The sequence below is a fragment of the Drosophila suzukii genome, chromosome 3, assembly GCF_043229965.1.
Source record: "Drosophila suzukii chromosome 3, CBGP_Dsuzu_IsoJpt1.0, whole genome shotgun sequence".
NCBI classification, from domain to species: Eukaryota; Metazoa; Arthropoda; class Insecta; order Diptera; family Drosophilidae; genus Drosophila; species Drosophila suzukii.
The window spans coordinates 36181874-36202499 of record NC_092082.1 but is presented as its reverse complement, the minus strand read 5'-3'; the positions used below and the strand labels follow the sequence as shown (position 1 = coordinate 36202499).

The window sequence follows — 20626 nt, the reverse complement described above, 5'->3', positions numbered from 1 at the left end:
AAGAGTAGCGCTACTCAACCCGGTGACCCTAATAACAACTAATAACGAAAAAGAAGCAATATTGTCTACATTACATGACGACCCTATTCAAGGAGGACATTCAGGTATAACAAAAACCTTGGCCAAGGTCAAAAGACACTACTATTGGAAAGGAATGAGTAAAGACATAACCCAGTACATACGTAAATGTCCAAAATGCCAAATGTCAAAAACGACAAGACATACAAAAACTCCTTTAACACTTACAGAAACACCAGAAATGGTATTCGATAAGGTAATTGTGGATACGATCGGTCCACTGCCGAAATCAGATCAAGGAAATGAATATGCAGTCACCTTAATATGTGATCTGTCAAAATACCTTGTTGCCATACCAGTACCTAATAAAAATGCAAAAACGGTAGCAAAGGCTATATTCGAAGAATTTGTTCTAAAGTACGGTCCAATGAAGACGTTCATTACGGACATGGGAACAGAATACAAAAATTCTTTAATCGAACACCTATGCAAAAACTTAAATATCAAACATATAACATCGACAGCACACCATCATCAGACTGTCGGAACTGTGGAACGAAGCCACAGAACCTTTAATGAATTTATACGTACATACATCTCAACTGATAAAACGGATTGGGATATATGGCTAAAATATTTTGTTTATTGTTTCAACACGACACCCTCTATGGCACATGATTACTGTCCATATGAGTTAGTGTTTGGTAGGACTTCGAATTTACCAAAACATTTTAATAGCGTAGAGAGAATAGAACCTATTTATAATATAGATGATTACGCAAAAGAAACAAAGTTTAGATTAGAGCAAGCTTTCAAAAGAGCCAGATTAATATTAGAATCAAATAAAATAAAACAAAAATGTCACTATGATAGAAACTGTTTAGATTTTGAACTAAAAATTGGAGATAAAGTTTTATTAAAGAATGAAACAGGTCACAAATTAGAATACAAATATACGGGACCATATAAAGTAATTGGTATAGGAGATAATGATAATATAAGAATTTCAAATATTAAAAACAAAGAACAAAAAGTTCATAAGGATAGGTTAAAATTTTTTATTTCAAAATAATTTTTATACAATTTATACGTATGGCCATACATAGAATAAATACATAGAATAAATACCACAAATAAATATAAAATTAAAAAAATTAAAAAAAAAAAAAAAAATTAAAAAAAAAAAATACATACATATAAAAAAAAATATAAATATAAAAAACAACATGATATCAATATTTTCTGATTAGAACAGCATTTTTGAATAACACGTTTTCCAACTTTCTTATATTTCTTTAACGACACAAAATAATTTCTATAACTTTTAAATTTTCAAATATATAAGTACTAGAAGATAATTTTAATAACTAGAAATAATTTCATTTTTATTACTTTTTAAAAAATTAAAAAAAAAAAAACCAAACATATTCTTTAGAAAATAACTTCATTACATTACGTTATTTTTCAAAAGGAGGGAGATGTAGTATGCATGGATCATTGTAGCGAGTACCCACTGTACCGACACCAACATTGTGTTACAGTGTACTCAACCAAATACAAAAGTGCCGGCCGCTAAACTCTTGCGGCCAGCCGAAATATGAATGCGCCTCAGAGCCCAACTTATGGGAAGTGCTAGTGTCAGCATATTCCCATGGCCTGAGTGCAGACACATACAAGGCATGCATATACAACTGCTCTCGCGCTCTTGGTGCTACCAGCACAAATACAATTGTGAGCATATACTTTGGTATATACATGACGGCCGCTGCCAATGTTTGCAGGCAGCGCAGCCGCAATTAGCTAGCTGTAAGTCACTCGAATTATGACCATCAATCAATAAAGAACAAGCTTGGCCGTTGGCCACTATAACCAAATCTTTTACTTTATTCTGAGGATAATAACACACATCTAATAAATATGATTTAAATAATACAGTTGACTTCTCTACAAATTCTGCAAAAGTACGCAAATATCTCCCAATTGAATGTTTTTTTTTTTGTGATCTTTGAATTTGTAGGGGGTGTGTATAGTAATTAGTAAATAGATTCTTACCTTATTATAGTAGGATCTGCAACAATTAGTCGAGCAAAGTCCATAACTTCTTTATCATAAGTTGCAGAGAAAAATAACATTTGGCACTCAGGCCTCAACATTCTAAAACATAAAAATTTGTTGGATATATATTAGTATATAATATATATATGAAATAATAAATAGTTTCTTAAAGGATAAAGCGCTAAATTCTGCAAATCTGGAATCTGCACTTTTAAATGAAATTAATTTCTTTGGGGTCTCAGCAGTTCAATAGTCTGTTGAAAATTTCTCAACAAAAACAAGGAAGAACGCTATAGTCGAGTACCACGACTATCAGATACCCGTTACTCAGCTAATGGGTTCAAAGGGAAATGGAGATATGCAAGCAGCGAAGCGAGATTAAAATGCGCCACCTACCGGCGGTAAACAGATTTAAGTGTTATGGGCGTTAGAGTGGGCGTGGCAAATTTTTTTTGGATCAATCGATAAGTATTGACGAGACCAATACATTTCAGTTAAAATTTTGTATCTAGCATGAAAATTGTGGGCGTCACAGGTTTTCGCGGTTTGTGGGCGTTAAAATGGGCGTGGCAAACTTTTTTTTGGGTCAATCGATAGGTATTGATGAGAACAATACATTTCAGTTAAAATTTTTATTCTAGCATCAAAACTGTAGGAGCCACAGTTTTGGGCGGTTTGTGGGCGTTAGAGTGGGCGTGGCACTGTGCTGAAACAAACTTGCGCTGCGTAAGAAGCTCAGGAATCTGCACGCCAAATCTCAATAGCCTAGCTCTCATAGTTTCCGAGATCTCAGCGTTCATCCGGACAGACGGACAGACGGACATGGCTAGATCGACTCGGCTAGTGATCCTGATCAAGAATATATATACTTTGTGGGGTCGGAAACGCTTCCTTCTGCCTGTTACATACTTTCCGACGAATCTAGTATACCCTTTTACTCTACGAGTAACGGGTATAAAAAGTCGAAGCAGCGCCAAAGAATGGGCAAAAATATCACCTAGTTATTTATTTTCGTACAATTTGTATTTTATATATTTATAAATATTTTTTTTTTCAATTTTTATTTTAAAAGAGATCAAACCCCGCTTCCCGTTGTGACGCTTATGCAATTTTTTCATTTTAAATTTGGCAATAAGTTTAGATTTTAACTGATTAAATCCCTTCAAACAGTCATTCCTGGCACAGATTTAAAAAATGTGATAAGCACAAGAAAATGTCCAGTTGCTGTCTTTTTATATTCTTTTAGCTTACACTGGCTAGAGAACTTAACTTACTTTTGTATTTTTCAATAATTTTTTTTTAAAGCCGCAATTAAAAAGCATAATAACCGATTAAGTTTAGACTCGTTTTAAAGTATGCAGTATTTAACATATACCTATTTCCGCATAAGAAAGAAACGCATAGCATTTTAAACAATTATCGTCAAAAAACATTAAGTTTATATTAAAGACGTTAGTTGTTTTCAATAAGTGTCGTATAGTTTAAAATTAAGGGAGAGGACAAATACTGATTACCTATTTTTAGACTTTACAGTCCATTTTTTCCTTCCGTTTCTAACTTTGGCTTGCTCTATGACCGACCAAAATTTTAAGAGGGTTAAAAAAAACTTTTTACCCCTTACTCGTCGAGTAAAAGGTTATATTGTATTCGGGAAAAAGTATGTAACAGGTAGAAGTGGTTCCGACCAAACAAAGTATATACAGTATATATAAGTTAACGTTACTGAAGGGTAACAAAAAGTTGGTAGAAATCTTGGATGATTCTTGGATCACCCTAGTGTTTCTAGATACCGACTCAGCATACCCGCCTTTGGGGCCGCGCTTGGGTTCCATTTTCCACTGACGCGCGGTCGGCATGCCCACCAAGCTAGCGTTTATCGTACAGTTAAGTCCATCAGTTATGTTTTACATTTATTTGAATAAAGAAACCTTAAACCTTACTCCGGCCTTCGCCGTTATCTTGTTTGCATGTCACCCACTGAGCTTTAGGCCAGGGGAATAGGGGGGCAGTCACCCTCTCACCGTAAACTTCAATTGACCAGCAAGCATTGTTGCCAGCCAAATTATTTGCTTGCAAACAGTATTCTACTTTGCTTTCATGCAATTTCCGATTGTTGAGAAAGAAGGCTTCGATTGTTTTTTTATATATTACCATGCATTTTGATACATAAAGTATTTTCCGTTGCACAGATACTTATTTTACAAATCTCTTCATTACAGTCAACAAAACACTCATTAATTTTACACATTTTTATTACATTTAGACAAAACATTTGGGAGGTCATTTAAATACACTGAAGAAAGCAGAGGTCCTAGGAATGATCCTTCGCAAAAAGTTATAAAGATTACTAAGTTTCGTACACAGAATTAGATGGCTGGCAACATCAAAAGACTTACTTTGATCTATAAGAGTTAAAAATTTTACCTTGCTGTCGATAGGCTGTACTCTGATGTATCTCCAACAATTAGTATAGCAGTCGTGGAACTTCTCTTTCCCTAAATCCGAACTGTTTATCGGTCAAATGTGAGAAATTTTTTTTCAAAAAAGTCTTTTATTTGAAAGGCTATTAACGTCTCGAAAGCTTTTCCTGCACTTGACAATTGGCTTCAACAAAGGAAGAATTTTGGCTTTCGCCCACATTATAGGAAAAGATGTTGTAAAAACTGTATTCAAAATATGTGTAATATGGTTTAGAACGTACGGAAGGAGTGGTTTGATAAATCTGGGACACAAATTATTTAGACCATTTGCACTTGACTTGACTTTAAAGATGCGATCCACGAATTCACGTTTACTGACACATACAAATCTAAATCCATTATCACAGTTCAGTAATTAGGTTCATCGGCTGCTAAAAATTCGTAATTTAATTGATTTACGTCTATAACAGTGCCTTAGCTTGGCTTATATTTGATTAAGAAGAACTAACTTCTTAATGTTGTTCCAAGTTTATTATTATACAGTGATCAGTCTTAGCCTTGAATATTGCCCTTAACGCTTGATCTTTTAAATATGAAAGGCGTGGGAATTTCTATTATGTTGACCGCTATTATCCTAAAATTGTTTTGAGTGTGGAAGTTGAAGACAAAGAGTTCCACAACGTTTTCACAAACTAACAAACCAAGATTCCGTTTGTCTATAATTGCGGTTCAAAAAGCAAAAAAGCATGTTTTTTTAACCTCCCAAACATACTTTAAAATTTCGATTGAAAGCGAACACGATTTTCTAGCATCCATCGAGGTAAATAAATAAAGGTCCAGTTTTGTAACAAAGTGTTATTAATACACATGTAAAGTCAAAAATTGTTTAAGTCAGACCATTTATTCTCTCCCTCACGACCGAATTATTTTAAAGTCGCAACTCGGGGCGCGGGTTGAGCCCGGCTAGGCCACGCAGTATTTCGAAATTGATATAAGAAAAAGTTTATGAACAATTTTTTTTATTTTAAGAACAAAATATAAAAACGAGCTGAAACGTTCTTAAATTAAGAATTTTGTTCTTAAACTAAGAATTATGATCTTAAAATGGATTGTAAAGTCGGACTGGCAAAAAGTATTTTTGTACTGCAGGCATAATTTAACAACATCTGCGTACATTAGTACGCGAGAATGAGTTATAAGTAAGGGAAGGTCATTTATAAATAAAGTTAAAATTAACGGCCCCAGGTGGCTCCCTTGTGGGACACCGGAGGCAAAGTAGTGTAAACTAGGGAGGGAATTTCTAAAAAGTACTCTTTGTGTTCTGCAATTCCGATACCTTAAGATCCATCTTAAAAGATCAACAGGAAACCCTAATAAATGCAGTTTTCTAACCAGAAGAACGTGATTCACAGAGTCAAGTGCTTTACTAAAGTCAGTGTAAGTGACGGCTGTTTGAAGATGTTTTTCAAATCCCTTTATCACAAAGGATATTAGTTACGAAAGGTTAGTGGTTGTTGATCTACGTTTCATAAACCCGTGTTGACACGGAAATATAACTGACCTACAGAGGTGCTGCTAATGGGGAGTAATAATATTTGGACTGGTCAGCTTTGATTAATTAATGGCGGGAGGAGCACAAACTCTGTTTGCTTGAGCTACCGATTAAGGGGAAACAGTTAAGAAAGAGAATGCGAGAGTGCGGAAGAGCGGTAGCGTTTTGCAGTTAATCAGTGCTGCCAGGTTAGCCATTTAGTGCCTGGTCACTTTGAAAAACATTTGCCACTTTTTTTTAAATTTGCTATAAGCCATTTTTATACCCTTGCAGAGGGTATATTGATTTCAGTCAGAAGTTTGCAACGCAGTGAAGGAGACGTTTCCGACCCCATAAAGTATATATATTCTTGATCAGCATGACTAGACGAGTCGATCTAGCCATGTCCGTCTGTCCGTCTGTCCGTCCGTTTCTACGCAAACTAGTATCTCAGTTTTAAAGCTATCGGGCTGAAACTTTCCCAAAAGTCTTATATCTTTTGCAGGTAGTATATAAGTCGGAACCAGCCGGATCGGACAACTATATCTTATAGCTCCCATAGGAATAATCGGACAAAAAAATTAAAAACAAGTAAGATCGCTATAGTCGAGTACCTCGACTATCAGATACCCGTTACTCAGCTAAAGGGACCAAAGGGAAATGAAGATATGCAAGCAGCAAAGCGAGACTAAAATACGCCACCTACCGGCGGTAGACAGATTTAAGCGTTATGGGCGTTAGAGTGGGCGTGGCAAAATTTTTTTTTATCAATCGATAGGTATTGACGAGACCAATACATTTCAGTTAAAATTTTTTATCTAGCATGAAAACTGTGGCCGTCACAGGTTTGGGAGGTTTGTGGGCGTTAGAGTGGGCGTGGCAAACTTTTTTTTGGGTCTCTCGATAGGTATTGATAAGAACAATACACTTCTGTTAAAATTTTTATTCTAGCATCTAAACTGTAGGAGCCACAGTTTTGGGCGGTTTGTGGGCGTTAGAGTGGGCGTGGCACATTGCTGAGACAAACTTGCGCTGCGTAAGAAGCTCGGGAATCTGCACGCCAAATCTCAATAGCCTAGCTCCCATAGTTTCCGAGATCTCAGCGTTCATCTGGACAGACGGACATGGCTAGATCGACTCGGCTAGTGATATGGGGACGGAAACGCTTCCTTCTGCCTGTTACATACTTTCCGACGAATCTAGTATACCCTTTTACTCTACGAGTAACGGGTATAAAAATTATATCTTTGGTGTTTTTTAGCATATAACCTCCTAAGCTTGGAAATAACATTTTTTAATTAGTTTTGAATTTTGAATTTTATTTTATCGAAATCGGACGACTATATCATATAGCTGCCATAGGAACGATCGGAAAATTGGTGGAAAAATAATATGAAACAAACTATAGCTTCGGTGTTTTTCAACGTATAACCTCCAACGCTTGGAAATAACATTTTTTAATTAGTTCTGAATTTCGAATTTAATTTTATCAAAATCGGACGACTATATCATATAGCTGCCATAGCAACGATCGGAAAATTGGTAGGAAAATAACATGAAACAAATTATAGCTTCGGTGTTTTTTAACATATAACCTCCTACGCTTGGAAATAACATTTTTTAATTAGTTCTGAATTTCGAATAAAATTTTATCAAAATCGGACGACTATATCCATAGGAACGATCGGAAAATTGGTAGGAAAATAATATGAAACAAATTATAGCTTCGGTGTTTTTTGACATATCTTACTATTGGGAATATCATTTTTTGTGTTTTTAAATTTAAAAATTATAACTGCAAGGGTAAATAAGCTTCGGCTTGCCGAAGCTAACTTTTTTTCTTGTTAAAATTGTCTTTAATATACTATTCTTTTTTACACATTTTTGCATTGACTTGGCTTGTTCCGATTAATAGTGGTTCACAAAAATATCGGAAATGGTATTTAACTGAGTGGTTTGGGTATGTGAACTATTTAAGATCGTTTTGTCACTCCTTACTTTTTTTGTGGTGTGTTAAAGATGTCCAAAGTATAATATAAGCAAAGTATTCGTGATGTTTGGCTGCAGGATGAAGAATTTAAGGACTATATTCGCAGGGATTGTACAAATCCACAACATTCTAGCATCAAAACTGTAGGAGCCACAGTTTTGGGCGGTTTGTGGGCGTTAGAGTGGGCGTGGCACTGTGCTGAAACAAACTTGCGCTGCGTAAGAAGCTCAGGAATCTGCACGCCAAATCTCAATAGCCTAGCTCTCATAGTTTCCGAGATCTCAGCGTTCATCCGGACAGACGGACATGGCTAGATCGACTCGGCTAGTGATCCTGAGCAAGAATATATATACTTTATGGGGTCGGAAACGCTTCCTTCTGCCTGTAACATACTTCCCGACGAATCTAGTATACCTTTTTACTCTACGAGTAACGGGTATATTAAGGAAGCTAACTTCGGCAAGCCGAAGTTTCTATACTCTTGCAGTTCGTTCCCGTGGGATCATTATATGCACAGAGCTTTCCGACTTTTAGATAACTAACAAGAAAGAACGCTATAGCCGAGTGCCTCGACTATCAGATACCCGTTTCTCAGCTAAAGGGACCAAAGGGAAATGGAGATAAGCAAGCAGCAAAGCGAGATTTAAATGCGCCACCTACCGGCGGTAAACAGATTTAAGTGTTATGGGCGTTAGAGTGGGCGTGGCAAATTTTTTTTGGATCAATCGATAAGTATTGACGAGACCAATACATTTCAGTTAAAATTTTTTATCTAGCATAAAAATTGTGGGCGCCACAGGTTTGGGCGGTTTGTGGGCATTAAGGGCGTGGCATATTCGTGTAACAAACTTGCGCTGCGTTCAAGGCTACGGAATCTAAATTTGAGATCCCCATTATCTATCTTTGATAGTTTCCGAGATATCGACGTTCATATTTACGCTTTTTTTTAAGTTTGTGGGCGGCTTGTAGGCGTTAAAGTGGGCGTGGCAAACTTTTTTTTGGGTTAATCAATAGGTACTGGTGAGGACAATACATTTCAGTTAAAATTTTTATTATAGCATCAAAACTGTAGGAGCCACAGTTTTGGGCGGTTTGTGGGCGTTAGAGTAGGCGTGGCACTCTGCTGAAACAAAATTGCGCTGTGTAAGAAGCTCAGGAATCTGCACGCCAAATCTCAATAGCCTAGCTCTTATAGTTTCCGAGATCTCAGCGTTCATCCGGACGGACAGACGGACATGGCTAGATCGACTCGGCTTGTGATCCTGATCAAGAATATATATACTTTATGAGGTCGGAAACGCTTCCTTCTGCCTGTTACATACTTTCCGACGAATCTAGTATACCCTTTAACTCTACGAGTAACGGGTATAATAAACCGTGTCCAAATAGAAAATAAATTACCCGGGAGATCTAACAGCAATAGATTTGCGCTTCTAGCTGAAAATGAACCAGAACAGGCTCAGGAGACCCAACCGAATCCTAAGCAACCACCAATTTACATTAGAGACAAAATCTCAAACGCCCTGGTCAACAAAACTGTTGCGCTGACCGGGGGCGGAAACTTTTATGTTGTTCCGGTCACAAAAGGGGATATCCATGAAACAAAACTTCAGACCAAATCTGAAGAACATTTCCGAGCTGTATCCAAATACCTGGAGGAAGCTAGGAGGGAAAGCTACTACACGTACCAACTAAAAAGCAGCAAGGGCCTGCAAGTGGTACTAAAAGGAATCGGGCTCGACGTAACCGCCAAGGAAGTTATCGATGCTCTCAAGGAAAAAGGGTTTTCTGCAAACAACGTCAGTAACATTATAAACAGGAAAAAAGAGTCGCAACCACTCTTTAGGGTCGAGCTGGAGCCAGACAGCAGAGTCTTGAAGAAAAATGAAGTGCACCCCATTTATAACCTGCAATACTTAAATAAAAGGAACGGCCCAGTGCAATGCATAAATTGTCAGGAGTATGGACACACCAGGGCATACTGTTCACTTCGAACAGTCTGTGTAGCTTGTGGAGACTTCCACAATACGGCTAACTGCCCTGCCAACAAAGAAGACCCCAAAATGAAAAAATGAGTTACTGCCAAGGTAACCACACGGCAAACTACAGGGGCTGTCCGGTCTACAAGGAGATGAAGGACCGCAGATCCAAGTACAGTCACAAAGCACTCTGGAAGCTATGATGGTCACCATGCAGGAAAGTATGATGGAATTCATGTCAATCATGAAAACGACCATGCAAACACTGGTTCAAAACCAGAACATGGTGTTACAGCTACTTGCAGGTAAGCAGTCTAAGTAACAGATGGCAAATCCACAAATTACAATGTGGAACGCCAATGGAGTTTCACGGCACAACCTTGAAATAACTCAGTTCCTGAATGATAATCATATCGACAGTATGCTACTGGTAGAGACGCACCTCACTAACAGCGTAGAGAGAATAGAACCTATTTATAATATAGATGATTACGCAAAAGAAACAAAGTTTAGATTAGAGCAAGCTTTCAAAAGAGCCAGATTAATATTAGAATCAAATAAAATAAAACAAAAATGTCACTATGATAGAAACTGTTTAGATTTTGAACTAAAAATTGGAGATAAAGTTTTATTAAAGAATGAAACAGGTCACAAATTAGAATACAAATATACGGGACCATATAAAGTAATTGGTATAGGAGATAATGATAATATAAGAATTTCAAATATTAAAAACAAAGAACAAAAAGTTCATAAGGATAGGTTAAAATTTTTTATTTCAAAATAATTTTTATACAATTTATACGTATGGCCATACATAGAATAAATACATAGAATAAATACCACAAATAAATATAAAATTAAAAAAATTAAAAAAAAAAAAAAAAAATTAAAAAAAAAAATACATACATATAAAAAAAAATATAAATATAAAAAACAACATGATATCAATATTTTCTGATTAGAACAGCATTTTTGAATAACACGTTTTCCAACTTTCTTATATTTCTTTAACGACACAAAATAATTTCTATAACTTTTAAATTTTCAAATATATAAGTACTAGAAGAGTCTTGAAGAAAAATGAAGTGCACCCCATTTATAACCTGCAATACTTAAATAAAAGGAACGGCCCAGTGCAATGCATAAATTGTCAGGAGTATGGACACACCAGGGCATACTGTTCACTTCGAACAGTCTGTGTAGCTTGTGGAGACTTCCACAATACGGCTAACTGCCCTGCCAACAAAGAAGACCCCAAAATGAAAAAATGAGTTACTGCCAAGGTAACCACACGGCAAACTACAGGGGCTGTCCGGTCTACAAGGAGATGAAGGACCGCAGATCCAAGTACAGTCACAAAGCACTCTGGAAGCTATGATGGTCACCATGCAGGAAAGTATGATGGAATTCATGTCAATCATGAAAACGACCATGCAAACACTGGTTCAAAACCAGAACATGGTGTTACAGCTACTTGCAGGTAAGCAGTCTAAGTAACAGATGGCAAATCCACAAATTACAATGTGGAACGCCAATGGAGTTTCACGGCACAACCTTGAAATAACTCAGTTCCTGAATGATAATCATATCGACAGTATGCTACTGGTAGAGACGCACCTCACTAACAAATACAACTTTCAAATAAGAGGCTACACTTTCTACCGCACAGACCATCCAGATGGTAAAGCCCACGACGAAAGCGGCATCCTAATCAGGGAACGCATCAAGCACCACTTTCATCAAAGATTTGCAACTAATTACTTGCAAGCTACGTCTATCAAAGTGCAGTCAGACAACCTCACTAGCCGCTGTGTCCGCCTCGCTTTACAATTTCTGAAGGACAATTCGTGGACTTCTACAACTTGCTTGGAGATCGCTTTATAGCTGCAGGGAACTATAACGCCAAACACACGCACTGGGGATAACGCCTTGTGACTCCCAAAGGAAGGCAAATTTACAATGCAATCATAAAACCGAACAAGTTAGACTATGTTTCTCCTGGCAACCCCACATACTGGCCAACAGACCCCAGGAAAGTTCCAGACCTAATAGAGTTTGCGGTGACAAAAAACATTCCCCGCAATATAATAAGCGTCAGAGCGCTTTCGGACCTGTCGTCAGACCATTCGCCAGTGCTAATAACTCTTCTTCAAAGCACAAAAACTACAGATCACCCCCTCAGGCTGACGTTACACAGAACCAACTGGTTAAAATTTAACAAGTATGTAAGCTCTCACATCAAATTAACCCCTCACTTCAACATCGAAGCGGACATCGACTGCTCTACCGATGCTCTTGAAGAAGTATTCGTGGATGCAGCCACTATCTCAACACCACTAGGCAGGGACGTGCAAGCCAACCACTTCAAAACAAATCTGCAAATTTAACGGCTAGTCCTATAAAAGAGGCGCTTGCGATGTGCCTGGCAAACCAACAGATCGCCGTCATCAAAACATCGTCTTAAGGAAGCCACTCGCACACTGAATCAAGTTTTAAAGCAAGAAACAGAAAATGTATAGCTGCGGAACCTTAAAAAACTTTCGCCAACCAGTACAAAACATCCTCTGTGAAGGGCTCACCCAAATCTGAACTCTGCAATCAAAACCGTCACTCCGATAAGAAATTCATCTGGCGGCTGGGTCCGAAGCGACGAAAATAGAGCCGAAACTTTTGCTTTACATCTCAGAAACGTCTTCCAGCCGAACCCTGCCACTGGTTCATTTGTCCTACCACAAAACGAATCAGAATCTATTTCCCTACCACCATTGTTTTTAGCCAAAAATTTTTAATTGTAAGCTCTTCAATGGGATCATAACTCTCGGCTACTATCCGAAAAAATGGAAAAAATATATTATCATTATGATACCAAAGCCCGGAAAAGACCACACAATTCCTTCATCCTACAGACCAATTAGTTTATTATCGTGTCTGTCTAAGTTGTTCGAAAAATGCCTTCTAACTCGCATAATACCATATCTAGGGGCACACAATGTTATCCCTGCTCATCAATTTGGCTTTCGTCAAAACCATGGAACAATCGAACAAGTAAACAGAATAACATCAGAAATACGCACAGCATTTGCGCATTGGGAATTCTTCAGCGCAATATTCCTCGATATATCTCAAGCCTTCGATCGAGTATGGATAGACGGCCTCATGCCTGATTACACTCACAAGCTTCTTGAGTCGTATCTATACAAAAGAACCTTCGCAGTAAGGTGCAATACAACAACATCCGACGACTACATTATCAAAGCTGGAGTCCCGCAAGGAAGCGCGCTAGGGCCTACTCTGTTCCTCCTATACACAGCGGATATTCCCACGAACGAGCAGCTAACAACATCTACGTTCGCTGACGACACCGCAATTTTAAGTCGCTCGAGGTGCCCAGGCCGAGCCACAACACAGCTAGCAAACCACCTCCTCGTAGTAGAGAGGTGGCTATCTGATTGGCGGATTAAAATAAATGAACAAAAATGTAAACACATAACGTTTACTCTCAACAGGCAAACATGCCCTCCACTATCATTGAATAATACGCAAAAGCACCACCAACGGGCAACAGTTGCGCAGCCTTCTACAACTCTTTGCGATCTCTGGGAACGGACTCGCAGATCTCCCAGGCCATGCTCATCTCCATAGTCATCGGCAAGGAGACGAAGATGAATTTGCTCGATTACTTCGTGTTACCTTAATGGGAAGATACGTTCAAATAGTGGAACGGCATTGTCCACATTTGAAATCGGACATAAAGCTTTCTAACGACGCTATCATGAACCAACCAGGCAGCAATAATCCTCGCACGCCGAGGAACAAATAAAAATTGTCATTCAACTAAGCAGCACAATCTTGTAACAAGTGTTCAAGCACACACCACAATACATTTAGATGTCCCGAACAAATCAAGCTCACGCCTGACAGTCGCTTAAATACAGTCAATTGCCCAACTACTTAAGGGGTTATATACCTTTTTTTTTTTTCAAAAAAACGGAAAAATTTTTTTTTTATAGAGATCCGAATAATAGTTCGACGATGACTTGTAAGTTTGTCTGCTCGACTTCAATAGTTGCATATACTCAACGTAAAACTTTGAATGCGATTATCTCAAAGTCGTGTTTTTCCAAAAGTGCCTTTGCTGTGACCGTGATTGCACAAGAACTATTTGATCGATCTTCTTCATTTTTTTTTTAAATTATTCGTAATGATTGTGCCGAGTTCGTGAACGATTCAGTTTTTATGCGCCAATTTTGATTTTGCAGATCAGAATTTTTTAATACAATTTTTAGAACTCGAAAAATCCAAAATCGTTACTGTATGCAGAAAAAACCAAATATTCTTGAAAATAATCGTTCAAGAACTAGAAATAATACTATACTAATAAAAATTTTTTGGTTTTTTGATATCAGTTGACCTGCTGGACTTCCATCGTGGTCACCGCAAGCCGCTATAAGAAAAAAGGGTTCCGAGCGAATTGCCATAACTTCGTAAATTATTTATATTTTTTCAAGAACAAACGCTTGTTGTTTCGATAAAAACATGTACTATCAATAAATAATAACTTCAGTGTCATAAAATAATTGCTACACACCTGAAAAAAAATCCAAAGTTCCCTAAATTTTTTCGCTCAAAAAGGTATATAACCCTTTAAAGAGGCCGCATATTTCCTACAATTCATCAATTGTTGCTTCATCGGCTCGTTCCGGATTCTGTGGCACCACCCACGCTGCAGTCTCGAGCAGACGTATCGCAGGTTTCGGACGCAGTCACTCACACTCACACTGATACTCGTTCCGACTGTCATACTCGCCATGGCATTGGTATTAATGAAGGATGCAGCTGAATGCTACAAGGTAGGGCGAGCCCAATTCATGTTCCCAGGTGAACTTCATTTCGGAAGAGTTTGCCCAGAAGTTGCAATTGCCTTCGAACACAAACACAGATCAAACATCATACAGCTACCAAAACAAAGTAAAGACAAACCGATTTTGAGCTGAAGCGGAATTAGACATTTCCTCTAACGCATCTATGGCTGATGAAAAATTTCAACCCGACTTGTCGAATCAATTTGCTCCTAGGAACGGAACCCTTTTCCGAACCCATTTTCGGAACCCATTTCTACATTCAGCACCATTGCGTGCTAAAGCCCAGCAGCACATCGGCAAAAGTAAGAGTAGTCAGACAGTACGGCAGTATTAAAGGGCTACTTATTCGCACAATCCGAGATTTCAGGCTCACGTTTGAAGAGCTGTCTACTACAGCTGCAGATCCAAGCGATCCACTATCGTCCGATCCAAGCGACTTGGCCGCTCTCACGCCTGGATCTTTTCCAGTTGCGTGACGCACTCCGAGCATTACCGGAACCTCCAATGGCCAACGACTATCGCTGGATCGGCTGGATCGGTGGCAAAGGGTCACCGCTATTAGGCAGCGCATATTGAGTCGATGGAGCCACGAATAAACGAGCTACAAACCCACACAAATAGGACGAAGACAGCACCGAACCTATGCCACTACAACATGTTCAAAGTCCATGAGGATAATCTTCCTCCACAACGGTGGCTAGTTGGGTGCATTGTTGACACCATAAAGAGATACGACACCATTGTGTGAGTCGCCAACATACGCACTGCGTATTAGTATTAATACTAATACTATAAAACTCTTGAAAGTCAATCGCGTACTTTCAAGAGGGGTGGAATGTTGTGTCAAAACCCACTTGCCTCTTATAAGTATGCTGCCAATTTGAACATGAGCATGGGGTGCAATAGAAAAGGAAGAATAAGGTTGAATTTTTTACTCGAATGTTAACATTTGCAAGATAATGCTAAATACAATCCCTAAACCATTAAAGATCCTCCTAAAAACTAACACCGCCTGAATCTAAATCATATTTAAGGAAAAGCCTCTGTGTTCACAAAATCGATATTCACATATTAACTAGCCGACCTTCTAATTTAGAAATTACATGTGGACGATAGGGTGGCTCAATTTGGTGGACTTTAAAACGCTAGGGGTAACCTAATCTATCGACAATTCTATTGCCAAATAAACTCTATGACCGCGCACACTATATTTCATGGCTGTCACTTGCCGGACTCCAACTCGCGGCACATAAAACAGAGGCCGTTCTTATAAGCAGCCGGCAACTCGTCGAGACGGCCAAGCTGACGGTCGAGTGGCGTGGCTCTCACGCACAGACTATGTGCCACAAGGATATCCTGTGCCTTCCGGACAATCTCCGAGGAAGCGGCGCTGGTCATCGCTGGTCTAGTTCCGGTACAAGAACTAGTAAGAGAGGCAGTAGAAGTGGAGGAAACGGTCAGGACCACGGTCGACCAAACTAGGCGCGAGGCAAGACAGCCCGCGAGAGAGAGATCCATCTCTCGGTGGCAGGAGAGGTGGGATTCCGCAACCTCTGGACGCTGGACCCACGCTCTCATTCCCGTCTTGAGTCCTAGGCTAGAAAGGATGCACGGGTAGGTGGACTTCTACCTGACCCAGGTCCTGAGTGGTCACGGATGCTTCCGGTCGTACCTAAAGAAGTACGGACACGATACGAGTGACGGATGCCCATCCTGCGGCTCTGGAATCGAGGAGGACGCACGCCACGTCCTATTCGAGTCCGTGCGGTTCGCAGAGGACAGGACCGCCCTGGAAACAGCGACCGGTGTCAGCACTAGCCCCAGCACGCTAGTGCCAACCATGCTAAGAGGCCAAATGGAGTGGGACGCAACGGCCAAATTCGCCGCGTCTGTAATGCGAAAACTCAGGATAGCTGAGAGAGAGAGGAGAGGCCTAGACACGTAAGCTGCCGCGGTTGTGCGAAGCATTGCTTTGCGGCCGTACCGCACAAGCTCTGCAGTTTACGCCCATTTATTTTTCTAAATGCATATTTGTTAATAGTAGTAAGAAAGTAAAAAAGGAATACAAAAAAAAACATTATAAGGATAAGGTGACGAACTCGTCACATACTCCAAATAATTCTAGAAGTTTTTTCTTATAGTGCTGATAATGTATTTACAATAGTATTATAAAGAGTTTGCGTAACTCGTTCGTTAGATAATTTTGACTTAAAAGGTGAAGCAAAAATTTAAAAAACCTACTCATTGTATATCAGCAGTGCCAGAGCAAAGACAGATAAATATATACAAGTATCAATAGGACCTTTAGCAACAGTTCTATGTTTATATTTTCAACAGTACCTTGTAGGTTATCTTGATGAACATTGTAGGCTATGCAGATTTAATTTTTTCGGTATTTGCTGACATATCATTTATTGTTTCTTTTCTACAGCCGACAACTAAAGAAACAACTATTTTATATTGATTTTTGCGAACTAGAAATTGAACAACTTAATTTCTTCAATTAAAACCAAGAACTGACATTTTTTAAGTGTACAGTTAAACTTGTTCTCCATTATTGTACAATTTCAAACTTTCTTAAAGAAAAAAAATGTTTTCCCCATTTGCATAGAGTTTTAGTGTGTGTTTGTTAGTTTGTCACCTTACCCTAAAACTATTAAAAGTGAAAAAAATAATGGCCTTCCCCAAGAGCTATAGTATTTAGCTCCGATGGAATTCCACCGAACTTTTACAGGATTATGATCAACAGATGTCAGCAGCTTTCTGCTTTTAAACTTTTTTAAAATAATAGTTTTTGGAAAAGTGGGTTTCAATCAAGAAAGGAAGCTAGCTTTGGCACGCCTAAGTTTCTTTACCCTGTCAGTAGGTGTTATGACTTAAAAACAAGGAAGAACGCTATAGTCGAGTACCTCGACTATCAGGTACCCGTTACTCAGCTAAATGGAGATATGCAAGCAGCAAAGCGAGATTAAAATGCGCCACCTACCGGCGGTCTACAGATTTAAGCGTTATGGGCGTTAGAGTGGGCGTGGCAAATTTTTTTTGGACCAATCGATAGGTATCGACGAGACCAATACATTTCAGTTAAAATTTTGTATCTAGCATGAAAATTGTGGGCGTCACAGGTTTTCGCGGTTTGTGGGCGTTAAAATGGGCGTGGCAAACTTTTTTTTGGGTCAATCGATAGGTATTGATGAGAACAATACATTTCAGTTAAAATTTTTATTCTAGCATCAAAACTGTAGGAGCCACAGTTTTGGGCGGTTTGTGGGCGTTAGAGTGGGCGTGGCACTGTGCTGAAACAAACTTGCGCTGCGTAAGAAGCTCAGGAATCTGCACGCCAAATCTCAATAGCCTAGCTCTCATAGTTTCCGAGATCTCAGCGTTCATCCGGACAGACGGACAGACGGACATGGCTAGATCGACTCGGCTAGTGATCCTGATCAAGAATATATATACTTTGTGGGGTCGGAAACGCTTCCTTCTGCCTGTTACATACTTTCCGACGAATCTAGTATACCCTTTTACTCTACGAGTAACGGGTATAAAAAGTCGAAGCAGCGCCAAAGAATGGGCAAAAATATCACCTAGTTATTTATTTTCGTACAATTTGTATTTTATATATTTATAAATATTTTTTTTTTCAATTTTTATTTTAAAAGAGATCAAACCCCGCTTCCCGTTGTGACGCTTATGCAATTTTTTCATTTTAAATTTGGCAATAAGTTTAGATTTTAACTGATTAAATCCCTTCAAACAGTCATTCCTGGCACAGATTTAAAAAATGTGATAAGCACAAGAAAATGTCCAGTTGCTGTCTTTTTATATTCTTTTAGCTTACACTGGCTAGAGAACTTAACTTACTTTTGTATTTTTCAATAATTTTTTTTTAAAGCCGCAATTAAAAAGCATAATAACCGATTAAGTTTAGACTCGTTTTAAAGTATGCAGTATTTAACATATACCTATTTCCGCATAAGAAAGAAACGCATAGCATTTTAAACAATTATCGTCAAAAAACATTAAGTTTATATTAAAGACGTTAGTTGTTTTCAATAAGTGTCGTATAGTTTAAAATTAAGGGAGAGGACAAATACTGATTACCTATTTTTAGACTTTACAGTCCATTTTTTCCTTCCGTTTCTAACTTTGGCTTGCTCTATGACCGACCAAAATTTTAAGAGGGTTAAAAAAAACTTTTTACCCCTTACTCGTCGAGTAAAAGGTTATATTGTATTCGGGAAAAAGTATGTAACAGGTAGAAGTGGTTCCGACCAAACAAAGTATATACAGTATATATAAGTTAACGTTACTGAAGGGTAACAAAAAGTTGGTAGAAATCTTGGATGATTCTTGGATCACCCTAGTGTTTCTAGATACCGACTCAGCATACCCGCCTTTGGGGCCGCGCTTGGGTTCCATTTTCCACTGACGCGCGGTCGGCATGCCCACCAAGCTAGCGTTTATCGTACAGTTAAGTCCATCAGTTATGTTTTACATTTATTTGAATAAAGAAACCTTAAACCTTACTCCGGCCTTCGCCGTTATCTTGTTTGCATGTCACCCACTGAGCTTTAGGCCAGGGGAATAGGGGGGCAGTCACCCTCTCACCGTAAACTTCAATTGACCAGCAAGCATTGTTGCCAGCCAAATTATTTGCTTGCAAACAGTATTCTACTTTGCTTTCATGCAATTTCCGATTGTTGAGAAAGAAGGCTTCGATTGTTTTTTTATATATTACCATGCATTTTGATACATAAAGTATTTTCCGTTGCACAGATACTTATTTTACAAATCTCTTCATTACAGTCAACAAAACACTCATTAATTTTACACATTTTTATTACATTTAGGCAAAACATTTGGAAGGTCATTTAAATACACTGAAGAAAGCAGAGGTCCTAGGAATGATCCTTCGCAAAAAGTTATAAAGATTACTAAGTTTCGTACACAGAATTAGATGGCTGGCAACATCAAAAGACTTACTTTGATCTATAAGAGTTAAAAATTTTACCTTGCTGTCGATAGGCTGTACTCTGATGTATCTCCAACAATTAGTATAGCAGTCGTGGAACTTCTCTTTCCCTAAATCCGAACTGTTTATCGGTCAAATGTGAGAAATTTTTTTTCAAAAAAGTCTTTTATTTGAAAGGCTATTAACGTCTCGAAAGCTTTTCCTGCACTTGACAATTGGCTTCAACAAAGGAAGAATTTTGGCTTTCGCCCACATTATAGGAAAAGATGTTGTAAAAACTGTATTCAAAATATGTGTAATATGGTTTAGAACGTACGGAAGGAGTGGTTTGATAAATCTGGGACACAAATTATTTAGACCATTTGCACTTGACTTGACTTTAAAGATGCGATCCACGAATTCACGTTTACTGACACATACAAATCTAAATCCATTATCACAGTTCAGTAATTAGGTTCATCGGCTGCTAAAAATTCGTAATTTAATTGATTTACGTCTATAACAGTGCCTTAGCTTGGCTTATATTTGATTAAGAAGAACTAACTTCTTAATGTTGTTCCAAGTTTATTATTATACAGTGATCAGTCTTAGCCTTGAATATTGCCCTTAACGCTTGATCTTTTAAATATGAAAGGCGTGGGAATTTCTATTATGTTGACCGCTATTATCCTAAAATTGTTTTGAGTGTGGAAGTTAAAGACAAAGAGTTCACAAACTAACAAACCAAGATTCCGTTTGTCTATAATTGCGGTTCAAAAAGCAAAAAAGCATGTTTTTTTAACCTCCCAAACAT

At 38.3% G+C, this 20626-nt stretch overlaps 1 protein-coding gene and 1 long non-coding RNA gene across 8 annotated transcripts in view; one reads left to right on the top strand and one right to left on the bottom strand.

The window, feature by feature from the left end:
• The window catches only part of Dbp80 (putative ATP-dependent RNA helicase Dbp80), a 203323-nt gene that overhangs the window by 91346 nt on the left and 91351 nt on the right, over positions 1-20626 (bottom strand). For 5 of the 6 annotated variants that reach the window (XR_011604351.1, XM_070996673.1, XM_070996668.1 and 2 more), the window contains one exon: positions 2071-2172. The exons of the other annotated variant lie outside the window; for it this stretch is intronic. Coding sequence is in view for 4 of the 5 variants with exons in the window: in XM_070996673.1 (XP_070852774.1) it covers positions 2071-2172 (102 nt within the window). In the remaining variant the exon portion in view is untranslated. The remainder of the gene's footprint in view (positions 1-2070; positions 2173-20626) is intronic. 6 annotated transcript variants of the gene reach the window in all.
• LOC139353190 (uncharacterized) overlaps positions 1-20626 on the top strand; it is a 140127-nt gene that overhangs the window by 98627 nt on the left and 20874 nt on the right. The gene's annotated exons all lie outside the window — the stretch shown is intronic.